The sequence below is a fragment of the Manacus candei genome, unplaced genomic scaffold (assembly GCF_025592945.1).
Source record: "Manacus candei isolate 608988 ecotype Guabito, Panama unplaced genomic scaffold, ASM2559294v1 h1tg000003l, whole genome shotgun sequence".
NCBI classification, from domain to species: Eukaryota; Metazoa; Chordata; class Aves; order Passeriformes; family Pipridae; genus Manacus; species Manacus candei.
In genome coordinates, this window is record NW_026138051.1 from 2,467,631 (window position 1) to 2,483,410 (window position 15,780).

A 15,780-nucleotide genomic window follows, 5' to 3' on the forward strand; every position below is an offset into this window, starting at 1 on the left:
TTACTCTCTGCCAAGAAGGATAAAGAGATGCCATTGCCTCGTGTGAAGCAGGCAAAATATTACTGTTATCAGGCCACTGTCCCAGTTTTAGAGCCTCTACATGGAAATCAAGGAAGATGCAAACAGAGCATCTCATGTTTTCCCTGGATAACCAGTCCAAAGAAAGGACTGGGCACGGAGGCAGCAAAAGCGAAGGGATCCCTCTCTCCAACACAAGCAACTGCACTTTTATGGACAGTAGGGTCCCTTTTGCCCCTTGACTATGGAAAAGGAAATGCAGGTGTGTGGGTGGGGCTGCACAGGCCAGCACAGGGACACTGGTGATGTCCTGCCCAGCTGCTGTTCCAGACTGCCAGGCAGCAGCATCCAGGCCAGGTCTGGGGCTCGGGGCTGGTCTCAGAGACTAATCTCCCCACTGCAGCAGTGCCAGGGCAGCCTGACTGCCCGCCCAAATCTCTGCCCAGGGTCTCAGGCTGGTTTTGCAGCTCCTGCTGCGGCCGGCACTGCTCCAGCCAGGTTGCTGACTGCCTCCAAGCTGTCCCCGGGAAAGCTGGCTTGTGTTTTTCTACATTACAGGGCAGCAGCAAAAGCAAGACTACAGTGTAGACATACCTTGTATCTCTCAGACCCCAAGTGCAACTTTATTTAGACAGACAAAAAAAAAAAAACGCAAATAGGTTTAAAATAAAAACCAAATTTTTCCGGGTGATTTTGGAGAGAGCTGCCTCGAGGGTCCGTGTTTCTCACATGCACTCAACTAGGATACCTTCATCTTGCCTTTCTCGGGAGCTGCTTCGTGGATGAGTGGCTGCTCATCCCCGTTCACCGACAGCATCCTCTTCTCGGGCGGCAGCTCCTCGGGCTGGCGGGCGATGAGCAGGCGGCAGGTGAGCAGGATCCCAAACACCAGGGCGTGGGCGTAGCGCTTGAGGGGGTCCCCCACGAGCTGGTGGAAGAAGAGCACAGCCAGCACGAGGAGGAGCAGGAGAAAGTTGGCCACGTCTTTGGGGCGACCAGGCACCAGTGTCATGACAATGCCACACGCCACTTCCAGGGCGCCGATGGTCTTGCGGAGGAGGATGGAGCTGACTCCCATCTTCTTCAGCATGGGCAGGGCCCGCACGTAGCTTTTGTAGGCTCGTTTCTGAAATCAAGCAGTCATAGGGTATGACACCAGCATGTGAGAAAATGAAGGCCAAGGTGACTTCCATTGAAAGAGACTGATGTGTAATATGACCCAAAGATGGCTTCAAACATCACAGACCCCTCTGGTGCAATACCCAATCTGTAAAGCTTCTGTTGGGGGGATATTAAACTATCAACCTGCAATTCCCCCTTTATAAGCTGTTGTCTCCTTGCTGGAAAACAGTCCCGCAACACAGCACCCCTCTTTGGAACTATGACCAGCCCAGATGAAATCTGAAGTTATGACTCCTAGAATTAGCAGTGCAGAAACATGTTGTTATAAAAAGGAACCTCTAAGAGTAGCTTGTCCTATAAAACTCAATAACACACCCAGCAAAGCCAAGGCACACCAAGTGCATAAAAAAGTCTCTTTTTACCTCAAAGCAATTTACTATATCCCAGTGTTTATGAGCAGTGCAATCTTCATGTGGGACTACGTATCAAAGCTGAGATTCACCAGCCCTATCCTGTGCTTTATGATCCTTTCTTCCCTCAGGTGGAAGCAAGCTGACATTTGACATTGTTTGCTCCCTGCTTTATGCTGGATTTAGAAGCAGTGTAAGTTGCAAGACTCAGCTTGCTTACACAGCTGCCTCACTTTTTTTGGAAAAAGACAACCTCTGTCCTTACACAGGTTCAGGTTCTTACATTTGAACATTAGGTGCTTGTGGGCTTATTGTTTTGTTTAGGGGCTCTTTATTATTTTGTTTGTTTATTTTGCAATCAAGTATTTCCTTTTTCTATATATATTGTAATAAAGCTCTGAGTCATCACTGAAATTATTTCCACTTACACTTGGGTATACTATCCCTGCAGGTATTCTTGGTGTTGTGTTCTCTGCTTTCTAATCAGGGAGAGGAAAATGGAAACCAAATCTCAGGTGCAGGGTTGCTCTGCTCTCACAGGCACTGATAAATTGTGCATCTACTTCCCTATGATTTTGGAAAACTGCATTATGGGCACACAGAACTTCCTCACTTCTCTGTAGATTTTGATGCTTCCTTCTGGGAGGATCTGACACTTCATGTGTGGTTTAAAAATATACAGTGTTGTCAGTTTGGCTACAAAATAATCTAAAATTAAGTATGCATTGGAAGGATGAATTTTAAACCATCAATGACTAAAACCTCAGAACAGAGTATTTTTAAACAGTTGTAAAAAAATACAGCTTTTTTAAGAAATGTACCATAAGCATGTCCCAGAGTATTTTAATAGGCAAACTACTGTGTTCTTTGCTGAATGAAAAACTGCAAGTTTGGTGCTGTAGGTAGGTAACAGAGGTTCTCTATTTGCTGGGGGCAAAGAGCCATCCCTACGGATTAGCAAGGTCAGGTTTTCACTGTCTCCATGGCATGACAGACCACCAGGGTATGCAGCACAGCAAAGGCAGGAGAGCCTAACGAGCCATGAATATGTGACAATATGGACAAGATGGGCTATGAAGAATAATGGTGCTGTTGAATATCTGCTTTCTCCTTATAAAACCAGTGATCTTTCCTACCTGCAGGCCTGACTCTTGGTAAAGCAGAAAGGGACAGAGAAGCAGAATATTTTATAAAGCAAGCATTTTGCAATGCTTCTAAAGTCTGTGCCTCTTTTTTTCTGTTGCAAAAGCTTAAGGGCTTTGTTTTCTGGGTGTTTTATCTCAGTCTCTCGCTCATGAGTTACTTCTTGGGGATTCTCCTCTGTGAGATGCTGATGCTGGGCTGCAGACAAGGCACTGCAATTCAGATGTTATTTGAGAGCTAAGGAAAAGCAGCAGCTGGGCAGGTAGAGCAAAGGGAGAGAACAGAATGTGCTGGAAACTTCCAGCACTATTTTTATAGGGACACAAAAATTATACCAATGCTTTTCAACTACTGCAATAAATAATGGGGAAAAGGGAGGGGGGCAGGAGAATAAATAAACGTAGACAAGGAAGCAAAATGTGGCAGCCAGTCCCTCACCTGCCTGCAGCTCTCAGCTGGCAAAGCTCTGCAGCAGGGCTGGGCCTGAGCAGAGAGGAGCATCAACCAGCTCACCAGGTGAGAAATGCACACACTGACTTCTCCGTCCTCTCCTCACCCCTTTCCTGTTAGGCAAGAGGAGGAGAGGATCGTTTCCCTGGCTAAGAAGAATAATGAGATGACTATTAATAATATCTCCCCCTGCCAGCTAAGAATCTCAAAGCATTTCACAATCATGAATTAATCCCAGCACAAGTCTCGTGAGGTAGAGACAGTCAGTGTCTTTAAATCCTTGCTTTAAAGCACAGAATCGTGAGGATGGACAGCTGGCTGCCAAAGCAGGCATCTGCTTTTCCTACCCCCCACCCAGGGGGTAGGTTTTCTCCCAGGGATCAGCTGTCCCTGCCTGCTGCATGTCTGGTGCCTCTACAGACCTTGCTTTTAGGGACCCTTGTGCCGCCACCTTCTGCAGGCATCAGTGTGCTGTGCTACCCCGTCCTCCTTGCCTCCCCTCCCCATCCTTATCCACAGAGGTTTCTCCAGGGACAGGGCCGCTAGGATATCTTGGGCACTGCGTATTATTGGCTTTTCTCCATGTCTATCAAATGAGGAGACAGAAAAGCTTCTCCCCTCGCCTGCCCATCGCCCGGGGCTCCAGGGCAGGCCCCCTCTGTGTACCCCACTGCTCCCGCTGCAGGGTGGAAGGGAGAGAGCCCTGGTGCCCCCCCCTACTCCGTGCTGCCGCCGCCCGACTCACCATCTCGTTGTAGGCATCTCTGCTGAGCCGAGGGGTCAGTTTGATGGTCCCCATAAAGACGAAGAAGAGCCCCAGGGCCACCGAGAGGGCGACGATGGTGATAGTCCTGGGAGATGCCATAGAGCTGCAGGGATCCGGTCCTAGCGAGGCCTTCTGGCTCTGGCTGCCAGCCCGGGTGGGAGGGAGTCCGTCACCATTGAAGGCTGTAGGGATAAAGCTGCAGAGGCAGGAGGATGACAGCGGGAGGGAATTCAGCCTCCTCCACTCGGCAACCCCTGGGTCCTAATGCCCTGCAGCCGGAGCCAGGCAGCTCCAGCACCTGGAGCGCTCCTGCCAGCAAGTCATCCTATGTTTCCTTGTATGTTCCATAAATCGCCCACAGAAAGCCAAAACTGAGCCAGTTCTAGGGATGTGGGACTGCAGCCAAAGGCAGAGCACAGTTGCTCACTAGTGGGAAAACAAGGACATGTTAGGAGAGGGCACAGGAATGACGTGCTGTGGAGGAAAAGCGTCCAGGGGTCTCTTGTACATAGACAGCTCTCAGTTCCAGGTATCCAGATGCTCATACACAGCAAACAACATATTGCTTCATGTATTTGCACCAGGAAAGCAGAAGAGATGTCTTGTCCCTGTGGTTCTCCTGGAACCAGATGCCCAAAAGGGAAGGTGAGGCCACTTGTGTCGCCCACCTCCACTGCACATAAAAGCTGTCCTGTATAAGTTCAGCTCTCCAGAGGCTACTGTAAAGGTTTTCTGATCCTCTGTTACTTTCTGATTTAAAGTCATTCTCTCTCTCCTGCAATTTGCAACAAATTTCCTTTTGATCAAATCATAGCCAGGCTAGGCAGAAATCTATTCAGATCTTGCAGCAAGAAACCAAGGTATAATTACACAAAACAGAACTGCTGGAATACTGCATCCTTTGGTATAAAACGAAAGCAAGAGGTTGTAACAGTGTGCAAGAATCTTACACTCATGGGACACTGGTGTAATAAGTCTCAAGTCCTAAATGCATCTATTTTAAGCCCCCATGGCTTGAGAACTGCTGGTTGTTACTATTCCAAGCTCAGGTTTCATTAGGACTGGAATTAAAGTCTGAAAAATACAGGCAGCTCTCCCTGTTTCCTTAGGAGTTTATCAGGCTTGATTCAAAACTTCATGGAATTTACAAAATGCAAGGGAACTGCTCACTCACACCTCCCTCCCCATTACAGCAGCTACATCTCTGGAAGAGCTGGAGAGAACTTCACATAACACTGTGCTTCACAGTGAGCAGGACAGGACAGGTACAAAACACAAGAAATCCTTTTAATTAGCTATTGCAGAACATCCTGAGGAGGAAAAACGTTGCTGCTGACATTTTCATAGGGCACTTCATATTTAGGTACGTGTTAGTGGAGAAGAGGAGGCAGTTGTGAAAGGAGAGACATTGAAATCTGTTCTCTTTTCATTTTATTTTACAGAAAAATCTCATTGCCTCCAACTTATCCACGTGACTGACAGTGATTCAATATTGGGTTTGGAAGCTTGTACAGGAATATTTCCCTGACCCCCAGAAGTCAACATATTCCCATTGAAGCATGAGGATTTCTAGCTCCTACGGTTTCTTCATAGCCAGTTCAATATCAACTTGAAAAAGCCCTGGAATATCCTTGAAGCAGGCACAGAACTAATGGCATGGCAGTATTAGAAAATGCAGTGGATTTTACTGCATGTATTCACATATTGATGGTAGAAACCCCCAATACCAGGTGTTATGGAACCTTTCCTGTCTGACCCTTCAGATGCCACTCCTGGGGTCACATTCACATCAGCCCAGAATGTCACTGCTGGGACCAAAGTCCCTTTGCATCAGTGGTTCCAGTGAACCCACAGATGCCTTAACTCCCTACACACTCCACTGACAGAGTCAGACAAGTTTCCTTCACTGGATCGACCCCAGTTTCCCATAGCAGAGCTTCCAGACATCTGGATCCTTTAAGTATTTTAACTGTGGCACAGCAACATAACAACAGCTGGAGCTGGTGCCTCCAGGAAGGGCCCCAATAAAGGAATCCTTGGGCTTTCATACCCTTACACCCTAAATCTCCTGGCCCTTGCACAACAGTTCTGACCAATGGAAAATTAGGGTCTGGGGTCTTCTCATTGTTCATTGACTTCTGCAGAGTGTCTGGGTGAGGAGCCACCCACCCTATGGTCTTTGTGTTCCTTGCCTGGGGCTCCAGCAATTTTCCACCACTCAGGGCACAATTTGCAGCTTGAACACCAAGTTGGGCACACTCCTCAACACAGGGAGAGTGTATTTTTCAGGCTGTTTTAACCAGCAGCCCAAGAACAAGTTTGCAGGGGAAGGAAGGGTGATGAAATGCTACAGAGAACCTTTTCACCTCAGAAATCCAAGTGGTTCCTTAAAGAACAGTGTTGCTAGGCAACCCCAAGTAAGAGAAAAAGCAAAATTATTTATTTTTATACAACCTATCCAGAAAATAAGTTAAAATCCTAACTCCATTGACTCGTGTCTCCAGCACAGTAGGAGGTTGCTTCCCAAGCTCTCACAGCTGGCATACTTGCCTCCCTGTCAGCGGGTGAACAGCAGCACCAGCTCACAATGAACAGTATGAGGAAACAGGTCAAAAGGAATTGCCAACACGGGGGCAAACGGCTCTCCTGTCAGCTTCTTCCGTGGGTCAGGTGGGCAGCACAGCCTGTGGAAAGCAAAGAGCAACTTTCAGACCAGTAACAGAACCATTCCCACCATTATTGGCAGCACAATAGCACAGAAGATCCACCGAGGGGGTATTGTTTGTTTGGCTAATGTCCCTCAGAGTCTGCAGCTGACACTGGCTGAGGTGTGGGACCACCAATACTGAATCCTAAACCAGCTCTGAAAACCTCAGGGACAAGCTGAACAGCCAGTGGCAAGTTTAAAGCTCCCTTTCTCGCAAGCCATCCCAGCTGAAAGACACTTAATACCCTTAAGAAGCAATTTTCAGTTTTGCACTACCTTCATGGTCACCTGCAGACAGATTTATCACCTGCAAACAGGCCTACCCCAGATAAAGCCCCATGATTAACCCTAAGCAGGTGACTAATCCCCTTGGCTTCACTTTGTTGGCTAGGGCTCAACCTTCCTGCAGTGATCCCCGTGGATTCTGTATCCCACATCCAGATGTGTTCTTTTGTTGGGGAAGCTTGCACAATGCCATTATAACATGTTTGCATTGTTTTCTACTCCTCACTGATGCAATAATGCATCCTGCTGTATGTAAAATCCAAAGAATACCCCCCTACCTTAAACCAGCGAGTGCAGCTTGCAGGGAAACCCAAAGTAACACAGAGGCATAAACCCCTCCTGCCCATGCACTTAGTCCTGCATCTCACCTGCAGAACTCACCCAGCAAAATTTAACCACTACAAAAACCTTCCCAAGCCTTGTCTGGACATAATAGGGTCTGTCACTAAGGTCAGTGGAGGGGAGGAGAGTGCTCACTCAAGGAAGTTCCTCATGGCTTCACCCTCTGGCTTGCAGGAGATGTAGAGCAGCCTGCGGATGGTCCTGCAATTCCGGATGGCCCGCACGACCCTGTAATCTGCAAAAACACACCCTGCTTTCCCAGTGACCCAGGAGGAATGACTGCACACAGAGCCTCACAGAACTGCCCTGAACTGTCGAAAATACAGGGGAAAAAGAGACACATATTTTGCCATGTTCTGTCTCAGACCCATGCTGCTGATAGCTTAGCACATTAAGCAGGGTAGAGCAGCGGGAGAAATCCCTCTGCTTCCCAGAGGGATGAAGGGTGAGAGAAAAATCGTTACTAAATTAAGATGAAAATAAAAAAATAAATAGCATATTTTCTCACGTAGGCCAGCCCGAGATGGGTTCACCACAGCAACAAGCGGCCGGGCATCCTCCCACGACGCCAGGAGCTGTGGTAACACGGCCTCTGCCTTCCCACTGTGAAACTCACAGTTTGAGATCCCTGGGAAGCAAAAAGAACAGAGTCCCACCAAGTGTTAGGTATAACATGAACCACCCTTTGCTGTGTTAGGGTCCCCCCCCACTCACTTACTACTTCTGATTTTTCAGCAGTTAGTTTGAAACTTTCTGCCACGGCGAGTTTGAACTCACCGTTGAACACTGCATTCCACTTAGCATCCTCTATTGCCTTCTCCACCACCTCGACACCAATGACCTTGGACACCTGGTGAGCCAGAGAGAGACCAATTGTGCCTGGAAACATGGGACACAGAAATACTCTGTACATTCATGCTGAAGAAACAGGCCTTTACATAGCAAGGATCAGTTCTGGCACCAGCAAAGCACCAGCCCTGGGAGCTGGGCTCACACGGCCACTGCTCACCTGTTCCACAGCAGATGTCCAGGAGGACAGTGTCCCCAGTAGTCTGACAGAGCTTCCCAACTGCCTGGTACAGAACTTCTGCTCCAGCCGTGTTCACTTGGAAAAAGGCATCTGGAGAGATGCGAAACTTCAGGCCGAGCAGTTCTTCAAAGATGTGAGGTTCCCCGTGGAGCAGCTGGTAGGGAGACTGCTCGTGGGAGCAGCGTGTCATGGTGCTGGCAGACCACACAAAAAACAGCTCTTAGAAAGCAGCAGAGAGCTGGTTGCCATTCCCAGGGTGCTCGTGGGCAGGGGAGGATGGTTTTCTCCCCAGGCAACCTCTATTTTGTGGGAGCCTCTCAACAAGATCAAGAATTTTGATTCTTTGTAAGGGATCTGTGACTTGCACAGCCTAGATTTCATTAAAAGGATCAAAATGACCTAGCAGAAGGCAGCAGTCCTCGGGTCTATTCCCCAGTTTTGCTTCTAGTATGATTTACTGTCCTGGAAAAGTCACTGTAGGCTTTTTCTTTAGTATACCAGGCTCATAACTCCCATGAGGTAGAGCTACAGTGTATTCAAGTATTACAGGTTTGGGAAAAAAAAGATGGGGCCATTTTAAAGCCATATCTTTATGTGGGATCCAAACATCTGTCATTCTCTTCAAGCACTCCTTGAAGTGATAGAATTTGAATTTGATCAGAGAAGGGGGAGAAAAAGGAGGTGGCTTTGTTTCCACTCATTCCCTGTGCCAAGACACATACCTCTCTTGGAAATAAAGTGAAGTCAAGGCACAGACTGCTCCAGGTCCACACGTGAAGAACTCCTTGAGCAGTGCTTTCTGAGTAGCCAGTGCCTCCTGTTAAGAGCAAGAAAGGAAAACTTGCTGTTTGGGTAACCTGATTAGACACCTTTTCCCAGGGATACCCCCAGAAGGCTCAGGTGAGCCGGGTATCTGATGTGCCTCTTGCCATGGGCTCTGTCCTGCACATACTCACCTGGCCCAGCTCCTGGGGGTGGAAGGTGATGATGGCCATGGTGTGGCCACGGCTGGTGGTACGAACCACGAGCTCCCGCCAGTGTCCACCTTCATGGAAGAGGATGCAGGAGTCCAGGGGAGAACGAGAGATGAACTCTTCATAGCACTGAGGGGAGGGGAAAGGGCATTTGTAGTACCACAAAGACAACTGCCCTGGTCTTAACCCCCAAGACAGGCAGCCCTTCCACCAGCATGATCTGGTTTCTCTGCTTTCAATAGACTGGGTGAAAGCTCTTTCCAGGCTCTTGAAAGACAAAACATTTTAACAATTTCAATTTGCAATTCTTATGTGTTTTAATAGATTGGCAGGAATTCGTTCTCATTTGATTAATTTCATTCTTTGGAACAGTTTAGAGGCTGCAACATTAAGATGCAAGTTTTAAAAAAGTACTTTTCCATCAACCAGAGTCAGGCATGAAACTTTTCAGACCATGAAAATGAACTTGAAAACACGGAGTAACTAAAATTACAATGTTTTCCCAAACAAGAGTTATTGCAGTCCCTCTATTCCACAGTCTGGGGACAGACATGACTTATTTATTTACCTGGGCTACTTTGTTGTGTTTTGAGGGCATGTTCTTCATGTGGTTGGCTTTCACACAGACAATATTTCTTGCTGGAGAGAGATGGAGAGGTATTTAATTGTTCTGTTTCAGGGCACAATAAACCACTGAACCATCTAAACATGATAAACTTTGGAGAGGCCTTTCCCCTGAATTCTCCCATTGTACAAATTTAAAAAAAAGAAGAAAACAGAAAAAATTGGTATCCAAGTGCTCCTTGCAAGGAGCACAGTGCTCACATCTTCACTGCACAACACCAAACTGCCTCATGCACTCCAAATGCTTCAACACTGCTCTGCTGCCTATGGAAGTGCACACCCCTCCATGTTCTTCCTGCTCAGCACAGGCTCCTGGAGCATGCCAAAAACGTGGGAACAGCATCATTAAGAATAACAAAGCTAAATCCTGAAGGGGCTGATACCCCATCCATTGTCCTTCCTGTTGTATTTTGCAAATTAGGAGCTGGTATTTCTTAAGAAGCGAATGAACTGAGGTGTTAAAATTGCTGCCCTGGTTTGGTGGTTGGCATCCCCCAGGATTCAGGCTTCTAACTCGAGAGGAGCTTTCAGGCAGAGCCTTGCCCCAGCCCAGCTCATGCCAGCAGTTTTCTACTGAGTTTCTTGTCCTGCACTGACCTTTGCCAGTTCCCACATACAACCCCACAGTTTTGGGGTTCCCATCTGGTCCTCGGTTCACAGAGAAAGTAGATTTGTTTCGGTAGCCATTAATGACGGGCTGAGGGAGAAAAGAAGAAAAAATAAAGCCTTAGATTAAAAGTAATGGAGGAAAGCCAAAACCCTGCCCTGTTCTGTTGGCAACATGGGAAGATACATGTGAATGTGCAAAACACAGAAATGGAGGTTGTGCATGAGAACCCCAGTACTTCCCCTGGGGAGGAAGAAATGGCTCTCTGTGACAGAAAGGTGACAGGTTTATCAGGGAAGCCTTGGACACAAAAAAAAGGGTTCCTAAGCACTGGGCTTATTTCACTCTCAGGCAATCACAGGCTGCAAAGCAGAAGCTAGCAGGGACTGCCACAGACACACTCTCTGCAAGCAAATAATGCCCACCATGAGACTCTTCAGTTGTTGAGTGAGAGGCTGTGAGTGGCTGAGAGGGGAGAGCATTCCCACAGGATACTCACAGAAGGGACTACAGGCTGGAGAGGACAGCAGAGCCCACCAGGTTTCTGTGCATCTATGCCCAGCTCCTCAAGACGAGATGCCAGTGTCTGCAAAATCTTCCTCTGGCTTTCATACTTCACCTGTAGAGGAGTTCTAAGCCAGAAACACTCTCACAGGACCACATGACACTGGGCAGCTCTTCATCACCCACCCCTGGGAAGTCCAACAGGAGGAAATACTGCAAGTGAAAATATAGCCCCAGAGGAACTCTGCCCTTTTCATTACCAAAGCTGCTTGGGGCAACAGGAAGAGGGAAAAATCCCATGTCCATGGTCCCCAAGAGCTGACCTTGGAGCACTTGGTCCAACCTAAAGCCCCAGTGAACCAGCTGTCCCACAGAGAACAGGATCACTAGGCAAGTGCCCATCCTCTGTACCATAAGGAACCTCCCAGTTCTATCCTTCACCATAACAAGGATTAAAGCAGCAGTAAATGGGGTCTGAAGAGTTTACAGCATTAAGATGATGAGGGCTATTGCTTAAGGGGATAGGAGAGGCAGTTGGGGCAACACAGCAAAGAAAAATCTGCGTAAGCACATCTTACCTGCAGCTGCTCTTGGTAGGGAAGTCTCCACAGTGGAGTCACTGCATTTGCTAACCTGGAAAGCACAACATCATGGCAGTGCCCAGAGATACTCCCCCCTGATACCCATGGCATAACATCCCTGACAGCTACTTCATGGGCAGGACTTTCTGGTGACAGAGTTGGCTGTGAACACCCAAACTCCCAGTGAACCAGAGAGAAATGCACAGTTTGTGTGGAGCAGGCAGGGAATTTCAAGCTGCCCACCCTTGCTGACCCACACAGCAGTTGTTTAGAGAAAAACCTCAGAACTTGCCACTACTTTTATCTGAGGCAGAACAAGTAAGAACAAAACACATCAAAGCTGATTTAAAAAAAAAAAAGGCAGAGTAAGGGGTGAGGTGGACGTGGTTCAATCATAACTGCTGACTCACTGAGCCCATGGAGAAAGTCACCCCACAGCTGGATAAGTTGCTGGTATTGGTTACTGGGATTTTTGGAGCTGCTTCCAAAAGCACCCAGTGCCAACTACTTTCAGACAGAGAACTGCAAATCAAACGGACTATCACTTTTTGCTTGCCACTGTAGCAACCCGTCTGCTCCTTTCCTCTTAAACCTTTCCATTTGTCTTTTCCATTATTCCTATCCCCAAGCCAAACTCGCGGGAAAAAACAGCTGAGTCCTGGCCCTTCTATTTCTACTGGGAAGAGCTGCAGGAGGGTAAAACCCCAAACCCACCGCTCTCACTTGTCGCTTCGGAGGAGCGTTCGGTCATTTTGGGAAAGCCGTACCTCTCCTCCCAGGACGGATCTGGCAGGCTGCAGCCCTCCCTGGCCTTTTTCTTCCCTTTCCCCTTTGTTGCTGTCCCCAGGCTGCGGTCCGGGCCGAGCAGGGCGAGCGGCGGCGGGCGGAGGTGCCAGCGCGGGGGTCTCAACAGGCAGCACAGAGCCATGGTGGGGGGCGAGGGGCCTCACCCGTGTGCCGGTGGGACACGGGTGGGACAGTGCCCGTGTCACAGCAACCACGTGGCTGTGCTGAGCTCTCTCGGGACACGCTGAAAGCGGAGTGCCCCCCGCCACCGAGCCTGTCCGGCAGAACGTGTCACCTCAGCTGGCGGGGTGGGTGCAGGTGGGTACGTGTGCTCACACGTGTAGGGACGTCAGGACAGCGGGAACAGCCCCTCTCCCAGGCCGTGCCTCCTGTGGATGGTCGTGGAAAAGCAGGAAGCGGGCAAGCACACGTGATCTCACATGCCCGCTTAACCCTCTCGGGCACCAAATATTTTCGGCGCTGCTGGGGGTTTCCCGAGTCAGGCGTGGTTTATCTATTTAGGGACTCCAAGAGTTCTCTTATCCCTTTGGCCTCACCTAAAATTCCTGCACCCACACATCCTTCGGCCAGGAGGCTCCCCCACCCACTTGGTACCACTTGGGTCAACCTTTCTTGTTTGAGCCTGGCTGCTGCGGCCCCATCTGGGGGCTTCAGAGCCCGTCGCCATCCCGGTCCCCATCCCGACCCCGTCCCAGGCCCCATCCCCGTCCCGCTTCCGATTCCGGGGCGGCGGGACAGGAGGGCGGGTCCGCCCAGCCGCCAGGGGGCGCAATCGCCGCTCAGCCCCGCTGCGCACCCGGGGCGGGGCCCGCCGGGCAGAATCACGCCCTTGATAGGCGTGGCCCGTATTAACCACGCCCATTAAGGGCGGGGACGAAGCCTTTAGCACTGTCTGCAGTGGCCGCGCCCCCTCCCCGCCTCCTCCAGGCCCCGCCCCTCTGTTACGCGACAGCGGCGCGGGCGCTGATTGGGCGGCGGCGCGGGGCGGGGCGGCGCGTCAGTTCCGCGGCGGAGCGGGCGATGCTGGCGGCGGGCGGCGGCTCCGGCCCCGCCGGGCCGGGCGGCTCCGGGCCGGGGCTCGGCGGCGACGGCGACTTCCTATCTCGGTACCGGCTGGTGTCGGCCAAGCTGCGGCGGCGGTTCCTGCGCAAGCCCAACGTGGCGGAGGCGGCGGAGCAGTTCGCGGCGCTGGCGCGGGAGCTGCGCGCCCAGGAGAGCCTGCCCTACGCCGCCTGGTGCCAGCTGGCCGTGGCGCGCTGCGCGCAGAGCCTGTTCCACGGCCCCGCCGAGGCGGCCGCGCTGGCCGAGGCCGCGCGGCTCTTCCTGCGGCAGGAGCGGGACCTGCGGCAGCGCCTGGGGCTGCGCGGCGGCTTCGGCGAGCACGTGTCGGCGGCGCAGAGCTGCGGGGCCTTCGCCGCCCGCCTGCACCTGGAGCGCGGGCAGCCCGCGCTGGCGGCCGGGCCGTGCCTGGAGCTGGCGGCCGCGCTCCGCGACACGGGCCAGCCCGCCCGCGCCGCCGCGCCCCTGCAGCGGGCGGCGGAGCTGCTGGGGGCCGCCCGGCTGCCGCTGCAGGCCCTGCGCTGCCTGGCCGAGCGCGCGTCCTGCCTTCTGCTCGCCCGCGACTACGCCGGGGCGCTGGCGGCGCTGACGCGGGCACAGGCGCTGGCCGGGGCCGGGCTCGGCGGGGCGGGAGCCGGGGCTGCTCCTGGAGGTGCCTTCCTGGACGTGCTGGCGCGCTGCGAGGTGTCGCGGGTGCTGCTGTTGCTGCTGCTGCAGCCGCCGCCGGCCAAGCTGCTGCCCGAGCACGCCCGCACGCTGGAGCAGTACTGCTGGGAGGCGCCCGACGGCGGGGCGAGCACCACCGGCAGCGCGGGCGGCCCCGGGGCGGGCGGGCTACCGCCGGCCGCCAGCTACCTGCCGGCAGAACTGTTCCTGCTGCTGCAGTCGGCCGTGCTGGCATGCCAGGAGAAGGACGTGGAGGCGCTGAAGGCACTGCAGGCAGAGCTGTGGCCGCTGCTGAGCGCCGAGCAGAACCACCTGCTTCACCTGGTGCTGCAGGAGATGCTGAGCCCCGCCGGGCAGGGGCTCTGAGCACCTACAGGGTCTGCTCGGACCGGTCACTTCAACACAGACTGTCCCGCTATTTATTTTTAATACCGACTCTGTAATGCACTCAAGCCATGGTTGATGAGCAGATGTGTTCACCTTGTGTCATAGTAAACTGCTCACTGTATGTACTGGATGTTGTCCTGCTTGGAAAAAGTGTAATCCCAAAGCAGAAGGGCCGGTTCGGGGCAGAACAAGGCTGTGCATTAAAGGACTGGCTGCAGTTTGTGTGTGTTGGAGGATTTGGGGATCTGGGGATCAAATGTTGCTGGAGTTGTTTTTTTAAAGAAAACAAAAGAGCCCACACAAAACACAAACAAACAAAACCCCAACAAAAACACAAAAAAAGGAGATTTTAATTTTTTCCCCTCCTGAAAACAATAGATGCCGCAGCCAACATGAGGCTGTGCATTTTGTGGGTGGGTGAAGGGAGTTTGTCGTTGACCAGCAAGTCTGGGGACTGATGGTGGTGGCCTGAGGTCAATCTCTGTGTAACAGCTGGTAACCCAAATAACTGAGCCTGCACAGTGGCAACTCCACTGTGGCTGAGGGAATTTGAGAATTAAAGTAATGGTGGAGGGCGAAAAGGATGAATGGACTGCTAGCTTATTTCTTTTCTGGTGCTGTCTCTGTCTGCCGGGGAAACAAAGTAAAAATCTGTGTGGCAAAAAGTACATAGGAACAGCACAAGTCCTGTGAGTCCTATGAGGAGAGGCTGTGGGAGCTCGGGTGGTTTAGCCTGGAGAAGAGGAGGCTCAGGGGAGACCTCATCACTCTCTACAACTCCCTGTAAGGAGGCTGTAGCCAGGTAGGGGGTGGTCTCTTCTCCCAGGCAGCTGTCAGTAAGAGGGCACAGTCTTAAGCCCTGCCATGGGAGGTTTAGGTTGAATATTAGGAAAAAATTTTTTACAGAGAGCGTGATCGGACACTGGAATGCACTGCCCAGGGAGGTGGTGGATTCACCGTCCTTGAAGGTTTTTAAGATGAGACTGGATGTGACACTTAGTGCCATCATCTGGTAGCCAGGGCGGTGTTGGATCGAGGGTTGGACTTGACGATCTCGGAGGTCTTTTCCAACACGGTCGATTCTATGACCCTCTCTTTTTAAATTCGGACAGACGAAACTGTTACTAGAATTGTATCTAGTTGAGTAGCAGTGGTGAATGGCAGCGGCGGGGGCGCCGGGCGGGGATGCTCCTGCCGGGCGGGGATGCTTCTCCCCGCCGGGGCGGTGGAAGGGGCGCGGCGAGCGGCGAGCGGCGGGCGGGGCCGGTGACGCGGGGCCGGTGACGCGGGGCCGGTGA

At 51.6% G+C, this 15,780-nt stretch overlaps 3 protein-coding genes across 3 annotated transcripts; 1 reads left to right on the forward strand and 2 right to left on the reverse strand.

Annotated features, from left to right (window-relative positions):
- Positions 1 to 609: 609 nt before the first annotated feature.
- TMEM35A (transmembrane protein 35A) lies at positions 610 to 4,030 on the reverse strand. Its single transcript, XM_051793251.1, has 2 exons — positions 3,889 to 4,030; positions 610 to 1,144 (listed from the first exon to the last, which is right to left on the reverse strand). The coding sequence occupies exons 1-2, from the start codon at positions 4,006 to 4,008 to the stop codon at positions 758 to 760; spliced, it is 507 nt and encodes a 168-aa protein (XP_051649211.1). The 5' UTR covers positions 4,009 to 4,030; the 3' UTR covers positions 610 to 757.
- A 2,297-nt stretch (positions 4,031 to 6,327) lies between these two features.
- TRMT2B (tRNA methyltransferase 2 homolog B) lies at positions 6,328 to 12,625 on the reverse strand. The gene is made up of 12 exons (XM_051793201.1): positions 12,331 to 12,625; positions 11,561 to 11,615; positions 10,978 to 11,097; positions 10,469 to 10,568; positions 9,816 to 9,886; positions 9,230 to 9,376; positions 8,996 to 9,090; positions 8,253 to 8,467; positions 8,021 to 8,122; positions 7,752 to 7,871; positions 7,379 to 7,478; positions 6,328 to 6,593 (listed from the first exon to the last, which is right to left on the reverse strand). The coding sequence occupies exons 1-12, from the start codon at positions 12,489 to 12,491 to the stop codon at positions 6,467 to 6,469; spliced, it is 1,413 nt and encodes a 470-aa protein (XP_051649161.1). The 5' UTR covers positions 12,492 to 12,625; the 3' UTR covers positions 6,328 to 6,466.
- Positions 12,626 to 12,806: 181 nt separating this feature from the next.
- Positions 12,807 to 14,699, forward strand: LOC127473529 (40-kDa huntingtin-associated protein-like). The gene has a single exon (XM_051793237.1). The coding sequence runs from the start codon at positions 13,391 to 13,393 to the stop codon at positions 14,459 to 14,461; it is 1,071 nt and encodes a 356-aa protein (XP_051649197.1). The 5' UTR covers positions 12,807 to 13,390; the 3' UTR covers positions 14,462 to 14,699.
- The last annotated feature ends 1,081 nt before the right edge of the window (positions 14,700 to 15,780 follow it).

What these genes read in the sequence shown, in the direction of transcription:
- TMEM35A (XM_051793251.1), bottom strand. Translation starts at nt 4,008, where the DNA reads ATGGCATCTCCCAGGACTATCACCATCGTCGCCCTCTCGGTGGCCCTG. An exon ending in GAGATGCCTACAACGAGATG is followed by an intron (nt 1,145 to 3,888) that starts GTGAGTCGGGCG and finishes GCTTGATTTCAG; the next exon opens with AAACGAGCCTACAAAAGCTA.
- TRMT2B (XM_051793201.1), bottom strand. Translation starts at nt 12,491, where the DNA reads ATGGCTCTGTGCTGCCTGTTGAGACCCCCGCGCTGGCACCTCCGCCCG. An exon ending in AACACAACAAAGTAGCCCAG is followed by an intron (nt 9,377 to 9,815) that starts GTAAATAAATAA and finishes CCCTCCCCTCAG; the next exon opens with TGCTATGAAGAGTTCATCTC. An exon ending in ACCCCCAGGAGCTGGGCCAG is followed by an intron (nt 9,091 to 9,229) that starts GTGAGTATGTGC and finishes TGCTCTTAACAG; the next exon opens with GAGGCACTGGCTACTCAGAA.
- LOC127473529 (XM_051793237.1), top strand. Translation starts at nt 13,391, where the DNA reads ATGCTGGCGGCGGGCGGCGGCTCCGGCCCCGCCGGGCCGGGCGGCTCC.